The sequence below is a fragment of the Microcaecilia unicolor genome, chromosome 4 (assembly GCF_901765095.1).
Source record: "Microcaecilia unicolor chromosome 4, aMicUni1.1, whole genome shotgun sequence".
Classification (NCBI taxonomy): Eukaryota; Metazoa; Chordata; class Amphibia; order Gymnophiona; family Siphonopidae; genus Microcaecilia; species Microcaecilia unicolor.
In genome coordinates this window covers 81332628-81349581 of record NC_044034.1, presented here as the reverse complement: position 1 = coordinate 81349581, position 16954 = coordinate 81332628, and the positions used below count along the sequence as shown (strand labels likewise).

At 51.9% G+C, this 16954-nt stretch overlaps 1 protein-coding gene across 1 annotated transcript in view; it reads right to left on the bottom strand.

Annotated features, from left to right (window-relative positions):
• NBEA (neurobeachin) overlaps positions 1–16954 on the bottom strand; it is a 1994973-nt gene that overhangs the window by 917050 nt on the left and 1060969 nt on the right. The window contains 1 exon segment of the mRNA XM_030200381.1: positions 3180–3263. Within this exon segment, the coding sequence (XP_030056241.1) occupies positions 3180–3263 (84 nt within the window).

The following is a 16954-nucleotide window of genomic DNA, read 5'->3' as shown; positions in this document are numbered from 1 at the left end:
TTCTGAGGGCTTTTTCTTCATTTAACAAGCACGCAACTTGTTACTAGAGCTATATTTTTGTATTATGGACTTGCACACCCTCCTTGCGGAGGTAAGCCGCGATGACCACCATTACTTTGGAGAAGGTCCGCGGAGCCGTAGCCAACCCGAACGGGAGGGCTCTGAACTGGAAGTGTCGGCCCAGTACTGCAAAGCACAGAAAGCGCTGATGAGGCGGCCAGATGGGAATATGTAGGTAAGCTTTCTTGATGTCCAGGGATGCCAGGAATTCTCTCTTTTTCACCGCAGCTATTACAGAGTGGAGAGTCTCCATCCGGAAGTGCCGTATCTTTAAGGCCGAGGATAGGCCGCAAAGCACCTCTGGCACCACGAAGTAAATGGAGTAACGTCCCTTGCCAAGTTGATCTACTGGCACTGGGACCACCGCGCCCAGGCGGAGCAGGTTGTCCAAAGTCTGCTGTACTGCCGCCGCTATGACTGGAGACTTACAGGGAGAGTTTACGAACCAGTCTCTTAGGGGCCGGCAGAACTCTAGTTTGTAGCCGTCTCTGATGACTTCCAGAACCCAAGCATCTGAAGTTACCCTGGTCCACTCGCCCAGAAACGAGGATAGCCGTCCTCCGATCTGCTCTGGGGCATGGACCAGGGCCCCGTCATTGGGTACGAGACCCTGGGGAAGGGACGGAGGAAGAACCTCCGGGACGGCGGTCCCTGCGAAAGGAATGCTGCTTGGGGGAGAAGTTCCGCTTGAAAGAAGAGGAGGAAGAGGAGGCCGACTTGCCCGGGCGATACTGACGGGCTTCCTGAAATCGGCCCTTGGAGGGGCCAGGGCGAGCACTGCTGGCCCGAGTCCTGACCTCCGGCAACCTCTTGCCCTTAGATGTGCCAAGTTCGGTCACGATCTTGTCCAGCTCGTCCCCAAAGAGCAGCTTGCCTTTAAAAAGCAACTTGGCAAGGTGCGATTTTGAGGCATGGTCAGCCGACCAGTGCTTAAGCCATAGCCACCGCCGGGCAGAAACTATCTGAGCCATACCTTTAGCCGAGGCTCTCAAGACATCATACAGCAAGTCCGCCAAGTAGGCCAGGCCCGACCAGTCCGCCCTCAAGGAAGAATCCAAGGGGGAAGCCCGCTGCAAAACGGTCAGGCATGCCCTGCCACATAGGAGCCGCAAACCGAGGCTTGCAAGCTCAGGGCGGCCGCCTCAAAGGCCGACCTTAAAGACACCTCCAATCTCCTGTCCTGAGTGTCCTTCAGGGCAGTGCCACCTTCCACCGGCAGAGCCGTCTTCTTAGTCACCGCAGTGATTAAAGAGTCTACTGTAGGCCAGAGAAAGGCCTCCCGTTCACCCTCAGGCAGAGGGTACAGACGGGACATGGCTCTGGCTACCTTAAGGCTCGCTTCAGGGGCATCCCATTGAGCCAAAATGAAAGTCTGCATGGCTTCATGAACGTGGAAGGTTCTGGGCGGGCGCTTAGTTCCCAGCATAATGGCAGAGCCAGCTGAGGCTGAGAGAGGGCCTTTCTCCGGAGAGGAAATTTTCAGAATGCTCATGGCCTGCACTAACAGGTTGGGCAAATCCTCTGAGCGAAAAAGCCGCGCTGCAGAGGGGTCATCCGCTCCATCCAAGCAGGGATCATTCACCTCCACAGAATCCCCTAAGGATCTTTTGGAGAACTCAGATACGCTGCCCTCATCCACATCAGAGGAGACCGAGTCCCCTAGGGCATGGAGATCCACCCGAGGACGCTTGATCATGGAAGCCTCATCACCCTTATCAGACAGAGAAGCAGGGGCAGCGTTTTGCATAAGGAAAGCCTGATGCAGCAATAAAATAAACTCAGGGGAGAAACCCCCCAGTCTGTGCACTTCTGCAGCCTGGGCCACGGCCCTAGAGGCACTCTCAACCTGCGCTCCCAAGAGCGAGGGAGAGGCGTGCTGCGCATCTAAAATGGCGTCCGCCGCGACACTCCGCGAAGGAGCCGCGCGGGAAGAATGGTGCTTTAATTTCGCCAACTTTATACCGTCGTCCGAGTCAAGGGCGACCATACCATTAACGTCTCCGACCTCAAGGGAGGCCCAGGAAGGAGCCGACCGAGCAGCGTGGCCGGCCACAACCGGGAGGGCGGCCAGCAGGGGATGGGCGCCTAAGGCGGGAAAAACCGCCGCACTGGAGGAAAACCCGGGGAACTCTCCCGATTCCGAAAAGGCGCCCAAGAAAGGCGTCTCTGCCTTTGAACCCCCCGCTTCCCCGCTAGATGTGCGCACGCGGTCTGGAGAGCGTGTTTTCACGCCCTTGCTATCCGACGCCATAGCCACGTGGAGACCGTTTGGGGAACCCCCTGCCCGCTAAGAAAAGGTAAAATTACCTACTTCTCGCTCTGAGCTGCAACGATTTGGTGTCTCAGTGAATAGCTGCAACCAAGGACGTCTTTCTCTCAAGAACGTCTATTTTTCTGTTTTGTTTTGTTTTTTTGAATACGGAGCCAGCGGGGGGGGGGGGGGGGGGGGGGAAGGAGGGACCTGGCACCACCAGGTTTGCACTTGCTCACGAACAGCCCTCAACCCCAGATACTCAACCAAACCTAAACAATTAGGCTTGGAGACCTAGCCAGAGCTGCTGCTGTGTGACCACACACCTGCTACATAGAGAACATACTGGGGAATTTCCGGCAGCACATGACCACATACAGGGAGGCAAAAGATTGCTCTCTATCTCCACCTGCTGGTAGCTGGACACAACCCACCAGTCTATGGATTGATAAGCTTGTTGATAGGGAAGACAGGTTGCCTGCTCTGGCCAGTCCAGGGACATCTTCTGCGTCCTGCCTCCTCATGTAACTACTTTTTGTCAGAGGACATGATCATTTTTAGCTAAAGTCAAACTTCGGTTATAGACCTATCTGGAAATGGACAGTTGTATAAGTTATACAATATTATGTATGACTACCACAGGAACTAAAAGCAGCACATCATCAGAAAAACAATATATTTAGGGCTCATCAAAATCATTTGTTATTGATTAGCAGTTTTCAGGAGTTTACAAGAACATTAAAATTTAAAGTAATTAAGATATCAGGGAAATGTGTCATCTATTTTTAATGAAACTTCCGTATGCCATATATGTTGTAGCTCTACAAGTAGCCATTTATTTACAGGTCAGTAGTTCAAGGTTGCTCACCAAAAGCTGTGTTTCCCTGGAGTCTTGGATGTGATCCAACTTTGAAAAACTCTTTCGGCATCTGCAAGCCCAGGTACAGGAACGCTACAATAGGCAACATTTAGCAGTTCATTCTAAAACAGCTAGTTTCATGCCTTAGCAGCACACACATTCAGCTATTGAATGTCATTATTTATCTACTTATTTATTTACAAGCTCATGATATACCGCAAAAGGTAAAATTATGTATCATACCTGATAATTTTCTTTCCATTAATCATAGCTGATCAATCCATAGACTGGTGGGCTGTGCCCATCTACCAGCAGGTGGAGATAGAGAGCAATCCTTTTGCCTCCCTATATGTGGTCATGTGCTGCCGGAAACTCCTCAGTATGTCGATATCAAAGCTCCATCCACAGGACTCAGCACTTAGAGAATTACACCCACAAAGGGACACTCTGCCCAGCTCGCCACAGCCGAAACGGGGGAGGGGAATCAACCCAGCTCATCCCCACACAAGTGGGGGAGGGAAATCCGTCCAGCTCATCCCCGCGGAGCGGGGGAGGGACACCACCCCGTCGATGAGGGGGGATCTGGCTTATCCTGCAACCGCAACCATGGGAGGAGCTGACTGACCCTAACACCGCCGAAACGGGAGGGGTACAAAGCTGCCCTACAGCCGCACGAAGCGGGAGGGAGCACCGGCAGAATTTAGGTCTCAATCCAGCCCCGTAAAACGGAGGGGAGAAGAATGCAGCAGCTCACTATAACACAAAATCGTCTCAACTCCAGAAGAATTCAATCGAAAAAACTTGAACACGAAGATCCTCAAGAACAGGAACAGAAAAGTAAACTTGAACCTGAAATACAACCAGAATATAAACAGAACAGATATCTGGGAGGGGCTACGGATTGATCAGCTATGATTAATGGAAAGAAAATTATCAGGTATGATACATAATTTTACCTTCCATATCATCATGCTGATCAATCCATAGACTGGTGGGATGTACCGAAGCAGTACTCACCCAGGGCGGGACATAGAAATCCCTGACCGCAACACTGAAGCTCCAAACCGGGCCTCCGCCCGAGCAGCCACAGTCAAGCGGTAATGCCTGGAGAAGGTATGAGCCGATGCCCAAGTTGCCGCCTTACAAATCTCTGCCAAGGAGACGGACCCGGCCTCTGTCATCGAGGCCGCCTGTGCTCTAGTGGAGTGAGCCTTCAGCTGGATAGCCGGCATCTTCCCCGCGGCCACATAAACTGCTGCAATGGTTTCCTTGACCCATCGTGCCACTGCAGGCTTGGATGCCTGCAGACCCTTACGAGGACCTGCGAACAGCACAAACAGAAGATCCGACTTCCGGAAATCATTGGTCACTTCCAAGTATCTGATGATGACTCGTCTCACATCTACATATTTGAGAGCAGAGTACTCCTCTGGGTAGTCCTCCCTACGAAAGGAGGGTAGGCAGAGCTGCTGATTCACATGGAAACGAGAAACAATCTTGGGCAGGAAGGAAGGCAACGTGCGAATAGACACTCCTGCCTCAGTGAACTGCAGGAAGGGTTCCCGACATGATAGCGCCTGGAGCTCGGAAACTCATCTGGCTGGAGTGATAGCCACCAAAAAGACTGCTTTCAACGTCAGGTCTTTCAGAGATGCCCTCGACAAGGGTTCAAAAGGCGGCTTCTGCAAGGCTCTTAGCACCAGATTGAGATTTCACGCAGGCACCACTGAGCGCAGAGGAGGGCGTAGGTGATTAACTCCCTTGAGAAAGCGCACCACACCTGGCTGCGAGGCCAGGGAAGCACCCTTCAGGCGACCCCTGAAACAAGCCAGAGCCGCTACCTGGACTTTAAGGGAACTGAGCGACAGGCCTTTCTCCAGACCTTCTTGCAGGAACGTCAACACTGAAGAAATTGGAGCAGTGAAGGGAGAAAGAGAGCCTGCCTCACACCACGATGCAAAGGTATGACAAACCCTGGCATAATCAGTAGAAGTAGAGCGCTTCCTCGCTCTCAGCACAGTGGCGATGACCTTGTCTGAGAAGCCCTGTTTCCTCAGACGCTGCCGCTCAATAGCCAGGCCGTAAGACCAAAGGGGTCAGCCGCAGAGGGCCGTCCACTGAGAGCCTGATCAAGTCCGCATACCAGGGACGTCTGGGCCAGTCCGGACCCACCAGGATTATCCGGCCCGGATGCTTTGCCACCCGGTCTAGCACCCTGCCCAACATGGGCCAGGGCGGGAACACATAGAGAAGCTCCTGTGTCGGCCACTGTTGGAGAAGAGCATCTACTCCCAGAGCTCGAGGGTCCCGTCCTCTGCTGAAAAAGCGCGGCACTTGGCAATTGGCAAATGACGCCATCAGATCTATGCTCGGCTGGCCCCAGCGCTTCGTGATGTCCAAGAACGCCTAAGCCGATAGCTGCCACTCTCCAGGATCCAAGGTATGGCGACTGAGAAAGTCCACCTTGACATTCATGACTCCCGCAATGTGGGCTGCCAACAGCTGTTCCAGGTTCGCTTCCGCCCACTGGCATAGATTCATGGCCTCCTTGGCTAGAGGGGCGCTCTTGGTACCTCCCTGGCGATTGACATAGGCCACAGCCGTGGCATTGTCCGACAGGACCCATACTGGCTTCACCGCCAGTACCGGGAGAAACTCCAAAAGCGCCAACCGAATGGCTCTGAGTTCCAGGAGGTTGACAGACCACTTTGCCTCTGCAGGAGACCAGAGCCCCTGCGCTGTCCTTCCCAAACAGTGGGCTCCCCAGCCCATCAAAGAGGCGTCCGTCGTGACGACAACCCACTCTGGGGTCAAAAGAGGCATTCCTGCAGACAACTTGTCTGTCCTCAGCCACCAACTCAGCGCCTTGCGCACCGCTGGGTCCAAGGGAAGGCGCACAGCGTAATCCTCCGACATCGGAGTCCAGCGCTACAGCAGAGTGTGTTGTAGTGGTCTCATATGAGCCATGGCCCAGGGCACTACTTCCATCGTGGCCGTCATAGAGCCCAACAGCTGCACATAGTCCCAAGCCCGAAGAGGAGAGGCTACTAGGAACTGGTCCACCTGAGCCTGAAGCTTGACAATCCGATTGTCTGGCAGGAACACTCTGCCCACTTGGGTGTTGAAACGAACTCCCAGATACTCCAGGGACTGAGTCGGGCGCAGCTGGCTTTTCTCCCAGTTGATGATCCACCCCAGGGAGCTCAAAAGAGCAATCACCCAGTCTACAGCTCTGCCGCACTCATGCAGAGTGCCGCACTCTGCATAAGAGGGGGCTCGGATCAATCAGTCGTCCAGATAAGGATGGACTTGTACTCCTTCCTTTTGTAGGAAGGCCGCGATGACCACCATTACTTTGGAGAAGGTCTGCGGAGCAGTAGCCAACCCGAACGGGAGGGCTCTGAACTGGAAGTGTCAGCCCAGGACTGCAAAACGCAGAAAGCGTTGATGAGGAGGCCAGATGGGAATATGCAAGTAAGCTTACTTGATGTCCAAGGATGCCAGGAACTCCCCTGCCTTCACTGCCGCTATAACAGAACGGAGAGTCTCCATTCAGAAGTGCCGAACTTTCAAGGCCCGATTCACCCCTTTGAGGTCGAGGATAGGCCGTAGAGAACCTCCTTTCTTTGGTACCACAAAGTAAATGGAGTAACGTCCCTTGCCAAGCTGATCTTCTGGCACCGGAACGACCGCACCCAGGCGGATCAGATTGTCCAAAGTCTGCTGCACTGCCACAGCTTTGACCGGAGACTTGCAGGGAGAGTGCACAAACCCGTCTCTTAAGGGTCGGCAGAACTCTAGCTTGTAGCCGTCTCTGATGACTTCCAGCACCCAAGCATCTGAAGTTACCCTGGTCCACTCGCCCAGAAACAAGGACAGGCGTCCTCCAATTTGCTCTGGGCCATGGACCAGGGCCCCGCCATTGGGTACGAGACCCTGGGGGAGGACCGGAGGCGCACCTCCGGGACGGCTGTCTCTGCGAAAGGAATGCTGCTTGGGGGAGAAGTTCCTCTTGAAGGAAGAGGGGGCAGAGGAGCCCGACTTGCCCGGGCGATACTGACGGGCTTCCTGAAACTGTCCTTTGGAGGAACCAGGGCGGGCACCACTGGCCCGAGCCCTGACCTCTGGTAACCTCTTGCCCTTAGACGTGCCGAGATCGGTCACAATTTTGTCCAGCTCGACCCCAAAGAGCAGCTTGCCTTTAAAAGGCAACTTAGCCAGGCGAGACTTAGAGGCGTGGTCAGCAGACCAATGCTTCAGCCAAAGCCAATGCCATACCTTTAGCCGAGGCTCTCAAGACATCATACAGCAAGTCTGCCAAGTAGGCCAAGCCCGATTCCAGGGCCGGCCAATCAGCCCTCAAGAAAGGATCCGAGGGGGAAGCCCGCTGCACAATCGTCAGGCACGCCCTGGCCACATAGGAGCCGCAAACTGAGGCCTGCAAACTTAAAGCAGCCGCTTCAAAGGACGACTTTAAAGCCGCCTCCAATCTTCTGTCTTGGGCGTCCTTTAGGGCCGTGCCACCTTCCACCGGCAACACCGTTTTCTTAGTCACAGCAGTGATTAAAGAATCCATGGTAGACCAAAGAAAAGCGTCCCGTTCACCTTCAGGCAGAGGATGGAGGCGGGACATAGACCTAGCCACTTTCAGGTTCGCTTCTGGGATATCCCATTGAGCTGAAATCAAGGTGTGCATGGCCTCATACATGTGGAAGGTTCTAGGCGGGCGCTTCGTCCCCAGCATAATGGCAGAGCCAGCAGAGGCAGAGGGAGAGACGTCCTCCGGAGAGGAAATCTTCAAAATGCTCATGGCCTGCACTAACAGGTTGGGCAAATCCTCTGAGCGAAAGATCCGCGCTGCAGAGGGGTCATCCGCTCCATCCGAGCGGGAATCCGTCTCCTCCAAAGAATCCCCAAAGGACCGTTTGGAGAACTCAGATACGCTGCCCTCATCTACATCAGAGGAGACAAAGTCCTCTAGGGCCTGGAAATCCACCCGAGGGCGTTTGCTTCCGGAGGCCTCAACCCCTTTATCGGACAAGGGAGCAGGGGCAGCGTTTTGCATAAGGAAAGCCTGATGCAGCAGCAAAATGAACTCAGGGGAGAAACCCCCCAGACTGTGCACTTCTGCAGCCTGGGCCACGGCCCTAGACGCACCCTCAACCGGCGCTCTCAAGAGCGGGGGAGAAACATGCTGCGCATCCAAAATGGCATCCGGCGCGAAACTCCGAGGAGCCGCGCGGGAAAAACGGCCCTTAACTTTGGCCGCTTTCTTGCTGTCGCCCGAATCAAGGGCGACCATAGCATTAACGTCTCCCACCTCGAGGGCGGCCCATGAAGAAGCCGTCAGAGCAGAGTGGCCGGCCAAAATGGGGGGGGGGGGGGGCGAGCAGCGGGGGATGGGCGTTTATGTTGGGGAAAAACTGCTGCACCGGAGGAAGAACCGGGACACTGACCGGCCTCCAAACTGACGCCGAAAAAAGGCGATTCAGGCTTTGAAACCCCCGCATCCCCGCTAGACGCGCACACGTGGTCCGGGGAGCGATTCTTCGCGCCCTCGCCCTCTGACACCATAGGCCACGTGGAGACCGATTGGGGAACCCTCTGCCCGCTACAAAAGGTAAAAATTACCTGCTTCTCGCTCCGAGCTGTAACGAACTGGTGTCCCAGTGAGCAGCTGCAATAAACGCTGATATAAACGTTGAAATAAACGTTGAAATAAATGCCCTTAAAGGACGTTCAATTTTTTTTTTTTAACGGAGCCAGTGGGAGTGGGGAGAAAAGGAGGGACCTGGCACCACCAGGTTTGCACTTGCTCAAGAAGAGCCCTCAACCACAGGTACTCAACAAAACCTAAGGATTAGGCTTGGAGACCTAGCCAGAGCTGCTGCTGTGTGTGACCACCACCTGCTGAGATAGAGAACATACTGAGGAGTTTCCGGCAGCACATGACCACATATAGGGAGGCAAAAGGATTGCTCTCTATCTCCACCTGCTGGTAGATGGACACAACCCACCAGTCTATGGATTGATCAGCATGATGATATGGAAGGCAGAATTGGGTTCTATGCGGTTTACAATACAATATATTAAGCTGCAAAGAAGAGAGGAGAGGGACAGAAAAAAATGGTTTAGGGGTAAAAAAAATGTCAGATCCAAAAAAAACAATTAGGAAAAAACTAAAACTGAAAAATTGGAGAATATGTTTTGTTTATCTGACACAAAATACATGAGAACTTATGAATAAAAGAAGGTAAATACAGACCTTGATGATCCTTAATATCCTATTTCCTACCAAAACTCTAGAAATGAATATGCCTACCTTTTATTTAAAGTCTACTTTGCTACTAAATGTGTAAGGGAATGGAGGTAAACTCTCAGATACATGAATACAAAGTGGTAATAACTGGATGAAATCAATATAAAATACACTTAGTTAAAAGCATTTGAGCATTCTTAAGAGTCAAAACTATTAAAGGAAAGGCAAATTTGAACATTTGAGAAATTATCGATACCATCCAGTGACTCAACCTGAATATTTTATTTTATTTATTTATTTATGGCATTTATACCCCGCTCGAAACTAAGTAAAGTGTCACAGAACCTGTTTCAAGTATCTTTAGTTTCATTCGCATTACTAGTTTATGAGAGGAAGCAAAGTTACTTACCTGAGCCCATACGCCGTGCCCCCTCCCTACCCATCTTCAAATCAATGCTCAAAGCCCACCTCTTCAATGTCGCCTTCGGCACCTAATCACTACACCTCTTCTCAGGAATACTTATCTACCCCAACTTGACATTTCGTTCTTTAGATTGTAAGCTCTTCCGAGCAGGGACCGTCCTTAATTGTTAATTTGTACAGCGCTGCGTAACCCTAGTAGCGCTCTAGAAATGTTAAGTAGTAGTAGTAGTTCCCCAAGGACTGCAGGCCAATTAGTCTCACGTGCGGGTGACGTCATCCATGGAGCCTGATGTGGAAACGTTGAGCAAACTTTCCCTTTAAGAGTTTGAAGCAGGAAGACACCCTGCATACACGGGTGTCTTCCTGCCTGAGTTGCAAGGGCGGGACTCACAGTACTATAGAATAGCTAATAATAAATCCAACTCCAATTGGCCTGTTGTCCTGGGGGAATGCATGCAACAGATAAATACCTACTTTTTCTCTGAGGACAAACAGGCTATATCAGTCTCACATGTTGTAATATAAAAATCATATTGATCCTCATTTACATAAAAAGCATTTGGATATCTAAGGACTATTCCAGTGTGATTGCAAAAAGTAAAAAAAAATATTTTTTCTAAAAAATGTTGTTGAAAGGTAAAGGAGTGCTGAGGGTGATACATGATTCTGAACAATACGCTTGTTAGTTTGTTGCAATTTAGAAGCATCACTGCTTGTTTTGTTTTTGGCTATTTAGAATAGGTGCAGCTGTTTTCTATACATCTAGGGAGTCTTTTACTAAAGCTTAGCTCGAGTTATGTGCAGCAGGGCCCATAGAAATAAAATGAGCCCTGCTGCAGATGAGCTGATCTAAGCTTTAGTAAAAGATGTTCCTTAGGATGTTTTAGAGATATCAGACAGCCTTTACCTTTAAACTTCTTTTTAAAAAACGATTTTTTAGTTTTTGCAATCGCACTGGATTAGACCTTTGATATCCAAATGCTTCTTATGTAAATCAGAATTGATGTAACTCTTATATTACAACATATTGTCATGATAGATAAGTATGTGATAGTCTATAGTGTCATGGAATTGTAAGGTATATATTTTTAAGGTTTCAGATTTAGATATGATAACTGAGATAACTACATTATGCATTTTGCATTTTTTCAAGTACAACACTAGCACTTTATCATATATTTATATATCTTATATATTCATATATCTATGTTTTAAAAGACCAAAATATTTTCTTTAGGATGCAATGTGATGCATTTTGTATGCTATATGATTTCTCTCTTACACTATATGCATTTTTTTTTACAGTGTTCTATTGTATTGTTATTGATGAGAAGGAATCTCCACACTGGTGTTTTACTTCTAACTGGTATTTATATGTTTACTATTCATTTTTTAAATTTATATTTCATTGTTTTTAATGTGGTTTTTTTTTAACATTTTCATATGTTTATTACTGTGTTTGTATGACAGACCCCTCATGCAGGTGATAGCTGAAACAGGGGCCGTGTCGGGTGCTCAATAAAACATAGCTTTCTTTGAAAACGGGTTTTGAATAAAGCATTGCTTCCTTTGACTTCTGCATCTGCCTGGTTGTTCCATCTCTGTGGCGTGATAAACTCTTTTACCTCACTGAAAACAACATAAGGAAAATAGGTGCTTGCAATGGCGAGGGCTATAAAGCGAATGCTACATACCTGTAGAAGGTATTCTCCGAGGACAGCAGGCTGATTGTTCTTCACTGATGGGTGACGTCCACGGCAGCCCCTCCAATCGGAAAACTTTACTAGCAAAGGCCTTTGCTAGTCCTCGCGCGCCGATGCGCACCGCGCATGCGCGGCCATCTTCCCGCCCGAACCGGCTCGTGTTCGTCAGTCCCATATGTAGCAAGACAAATACAAGGGAAGACACAACTCCAAAGGGGAGGCGGGCGGGTTTGTGAGAACAATCTGCCTGCTGTCCTCGGAGAATACCTTCTACAGGTATGTAGCATTCGCTTTCTCCGAGGACAAGCAGGCTGCTTGTTCTCACTGATGGGGTATCCCTAGCCCCCAGGCTCACTCAAAACAACAAACATGGTCAATTGGGCCTCGCAATGGCGAGGACATAACTGAGATTGACCTAACAATTTATCCAACTAACTGAGAGTGTAGCCTGAAACAGAATAAACATGGGCCTAGGGGGGTGGAGTTGGATTCTAAACCCCGAACAGATTCTGAAGCACTGACTGCCCGAACCGACTGTCGCGTCGGGTATCCTGCTGCAGGCAGTAATGAGATATGAATGTGTGGACAGATGACCACGTCGCAGCTTTGCAGATCTCTTCAATAGTGGCTGACTTCAAGTGGGCCACTGACGCTGCCATGGCTCTAACATTATGAGCCGTGACATGACCCTCAAGAGCCAGCCCAGCCTGGGCGTAAGTGAAGGAAATGCAATCTGCTAGCCAATTGGATATGGTGTGTTTCCCCACAGCCACTCCCCTCCTGTTGGGATCAAAAGAAACAAACAATTGGGCGGACTGTCTGTTGGGCTGTGTCCGCTCCAGATAGAAGGACAATGCTCTTTTGCAGTCCAATGTGTGCAGCTGACGTTCAGCAGGGCAGGAATGAGGTCAGGGAAAGAATGTTGGCAAGACAATTGACTGGTTAAGATGGAACTCCGACACTACCTTTGGCAAGAACTTAGGGTGAGTGCGGAGGACTACTCTGTTATGATGAAATTTGGTGTAAGGGGCCTGGGCTACCAGGGCCTGAAGCTCACTGACTCTACGAGCTGAAGTAACTGCCACCAAGAAAATGACCTTCCAGGTCAAGTACTTCAGATGGCAGGAGTTCAGTGGCTCAAAAGGAGGTTTCATCAGCTGGGTGAGAACGACATTGAGATCCCATGACACTGTAGGAGGTTTGACGGGGGGCTTTGACAAAAGCAAACCTTTCATGAAGCGAACAACTAAAGGCTGTCCTGAGATCGGCTTACCTTCCACACGGTAATGGTATGCACTGATTGCACTAAGGTGAACCCTTACAGAGTTGGTCTTGAGACCAGACTCAGACAAGTGCAGAAGGTAGTCAAGCAGGGTCTGTGTAGGACAGAGCGAGGATCTAGGGCCTTGCTGTCACAACAGACGGCAAACCTCCTCCATAAAAAGAAGTAACTCCTCTTAGTGGAATCTTTCCTGGAAGCAAGCAAGATACGGGAGACACCCTCTGACAGACCCAAAGAGGCAAAGTCTACGCTCTCAACATCCAGGCCGTGAGAGCCAGAGACCGGAGGTTGGGATGCAGAAGCGCCCCTTCGTCCTGCGTGATGAGGGTCGGAAAATACTCCAATCTCCACGGTTCTTCGGAGGACAACTCCAGAAGAAGAGGGAACCAGATCTGACGCGGCCAAAAGGGAGCAATCAGAATCATGGTGCCTCGGTCTTGCTTGAGTTTCAACAAAGTCTTCCCCACCAGAGGTATGAAAGGATAAGCATACAGCAGACCTTCCCCCCAGTCCAGGAGGAAGGCATCCGATGCCAGCCTGCCGTGGGCCTGAAGTCTGGAACAGAACTGAGGGACTTTGTGGTTGGCTCGAGATGCAAAGAGATCTACCAAGGGGGTGCCCCACACCTGGAAGATCTGGTGCACTACTATGGAGTTGAGCGACCACTCGTGAGGTTGCATAATCCTGCTCAACCTGTCGACCAGACTGTTGTTTACGCCTGCCAGATATTTGGCTTGGAGTACCATGCCGTGACGGCGAGCCCAGAGCCACATGCTGATGGCTTCCTGACACAGGGGGCGATATCCGGTGCCCCCCTGCTTGTTGATGGAATACATGGCAACCTGGTTGTCTGTCTGAATTTGGATAATTTGGTGGGACAGCCGATCTCTGAAAGCCTTCAGAGCGTTCCAGACCGCTCGTAACTCCAGGAGATTGATCTATAGATCGCGTAACTGGAGGGACCAGCTTCCTTGGGTGTGAAGCCCATCGACATGAGCTCCCCACCCCAGGAGAGATGCATCCGTAGTCAGCACTTTTTGTGGCTGAGGAATTTGGAAAGGACGTCCCAGAGTCAAATTGGACCAAATCGTCCACCAATACAGGGATTTGAGAAAACTCGTGGACAGGTGGATCACGTCTTCTAGATCCCCAGCAGCCAGAAACCACTGGGAAGCTAGGGTCCATTGAGCAGATCGCATGTGAAGGCGGGCCATGGGAGTCACATGAACTGTGGAGGCCATGTGGCCCAGCAATCTCAACATCTGCCGAGCTGTGATCTGCTGGGACGCTCGCACCCGCGAGACGAGGGACAACAAGTTGTTGGCTCTCGTCTCTGGGAGATAGGCACGAGCCGTCCGAGAATCCAGCAGAGCTCCTATGAATTCGAGCCTCTGTACTGGGAGAAGATGAGACTTTGGATAATTTATCACAAACCCCAGTAGCTCCAGGAGGCGAATAGTCATCTGCATGGACTGTAGAGCTCCTGCCTCGGATGTGTTCTTCACCAGCCAATCGTCGAGATAGGGGAACACGTGTACTCCCAGCCTGCGAAGCGCCGCTGCTACTACAGCCAAGCACTTCGTGAACACTCTGGGTGCAGAGGCGAGCCCAAAGGGTAGCCACACAGTACTGGAAGCTGTGTGCCCAGCTGAAATCGCAGATACTGTCTGTGAGCTGGCAGTATCGGGATGTGCGTGTAGGAGTCCTTCAAGTCCAGAGAGCATAGCCAATCGTTTTCCTGAATCATGAGGAGAAGGGTGCCGAGGGAAAGCATCCTGAACTTTTCCTTGACCAGATATTTGTTCAGGGCCCTTAGGTCTAGGATGGGACGCATCCCCCCTGTTTTCTTTTCCACAAGGAAGTACCTGGAATAGAATCCCAGCCCTTCTTGCCCGGATGGCACGGGTTCGACCGCATTGGCGCTGAAAAGGGCGGAGAGTTCCTCTGCAAGTACCTGCTTGTGCTGGAAGCTGTAAGATTGAGCTCCCGGTGGGCAATTTGGAGGTTTGGAGGCCAAATTGAGGGTGTATCCTTGCCGGACTATTTGAAGAACCCAACGGTCGGAGGCCACCTTTGGTGAAAAACTTTCAACCTCCCCCCGACCGGCAGATCGCCCGGCACTGACACGTTGATGTCGGCTATGCTCTGCTGGAGCCAGTCAAAAGCTCGCCCCCTGCTTCTGCTGGGGAGCCGTGGGGCCTTGCTGAGGCGCACGCTGCTGATGAGAGCGAGCGTGCTGGGGCTTAGCCTGGGCCGCAGGCTGTCGAGAAGGAGGATTGTACCTACGCTTATCAGAAGAGTAGGGAACAGTCTTCCTTCCCCCAAAAAACGTCTACCTGAGGAGGTAGATGCTGAAGGCTGCCGGCGGGAGAACTTGTCGAAAGCGGTATCCCGCTGGTGGAGCTGCTCTACCACCTGTTCGACTTTTTCTCAAAAAATATTGTCCGCTCTGCAAGGGGAGTCCGCAATCCGCTGCTGGATCCTATTCTCCAGGTCAGAGGCACGCAGCCATGAGAGTCTGCGCATCACCACACCTTGAGCAGCGGCCCTGGATGCAACATCAAAGGTATCATATACCCCTCTGGCCAGGAATTTTCTGCACGCCTTCAGCTGCCTGACCACCTCCTGAAATGGCTTGGCTTGCTCAGGAGGGAGCTTGTCCACCAAGCCCGCCAACTGCCGCACATTGTTCCGCATATGTATGCTCGTGTAGAGCTGGTAAGACTGGATTTTGGCCACGAGCATAGAAGAATGGTAGGCCTTCCTCCCAAAGGAGTCTAAGGTTCTAGAGACCTTGCCCGGGGGCGCCGAAACATGCTCCCTAGAACTCTTAGCCTTCTTTAGGGCCAGATCCACCACACCAGAGTTGTGAGGGAACTGAGTGCGCATCAGCTCTGGGTCCCCGTGGATCCGGTACTGGGACTCGATCTTCTTGGGAATGTGGGGATTACTTAGAGGCTTTGTCCAGTTCGCCAGCAATGTCTTTTTTAGGACATGATGCATGGGTACTGTGGACGCTTCCTTAGGTGGTGAAGGATAGTCCAAGAGCTCAAACATTTCAGCCCTGGGCTCATTCTCCACAACCACCGGGAAGGGGATGGCCCTAGACATCTCCCGGACAAAGGCCGCAAAGACAGACTCTCGGGAGGAGAAAGCTGCCTTTCAGGGGAGGGAGTGGGATCAGAAGGAAGGCCATCAGACTGCTCGTCAGAGAAATATCTGATGTCCTCCTCCTCCTCCCACGAGGCCTCACCATCGGTATCAGACACAAGTTCATGAACCTATGTCTGAAGCCGTGCCCGGCTCGACTCTGTGGAAACACGGCCACGGTGGGAGCATCGAGAGGTAGACTCCCTCGCCAGCACCGGCGAAGCTCCCTCCGCCGACGTCGTCGGGGAGCCTTCCTGGGAGGCGACCGCAGTCGGTACCGCAAGCGGCACCGATGTCGGAGACCTCACCCCGGGCAAGGGGCCAGCCGGCGCCTCACTCGACGGTACCGGAGGTGCAAGCACCCCCGGTACCGGAGGGGAAGGGCGCAACAGCTCTCCCAGGATCTCTGGCAGAACGGCCCGGAGACTCTCGTGCAGGGCGGCTGTGGAGAAAGACATAGAAGCCGATGCAGGCGTCGAGGTCAGAGTCTGTTCCGGGCGTGGAGGCTGTTCCGGGCTGTCCAAGGTGGAGCGCATCGACACCTCCTGAACAGAGGGTGAGCGGTCCTCCCGGTGCCGATGCCTACTGGGTGCCGACTCCCTTGGCGACCCAGAGCCTCGGTACCGATGCGGTAAGGAGACCGGTGTCGATGCTTCTTTGACTTTTTCAAATGAAGCTTGTCACCGGAACTTCCCGGTACCGACGAGGAGGACGTAGAATCCAGCCGTCGCTTCCTCAGGGCCGAGGCCGAAGAAGGTCGGTCTCGGGGGGGCTGTACTGCAGGAGCCCTCAGGTTAGGGGGAGACCCACCCGAAGGCTCACCGCCACCAGCAGGGGAATGGACAGCCCTCACCTGCACTCCAGTCGAAGCACCACCGTCCGACGACATCAGCACTAGTGGAGGTCCCGGTACCACCGACGCCAACGCAGCCTTTCGATGTCTCGGTACCGACGATGCACAGGGTCG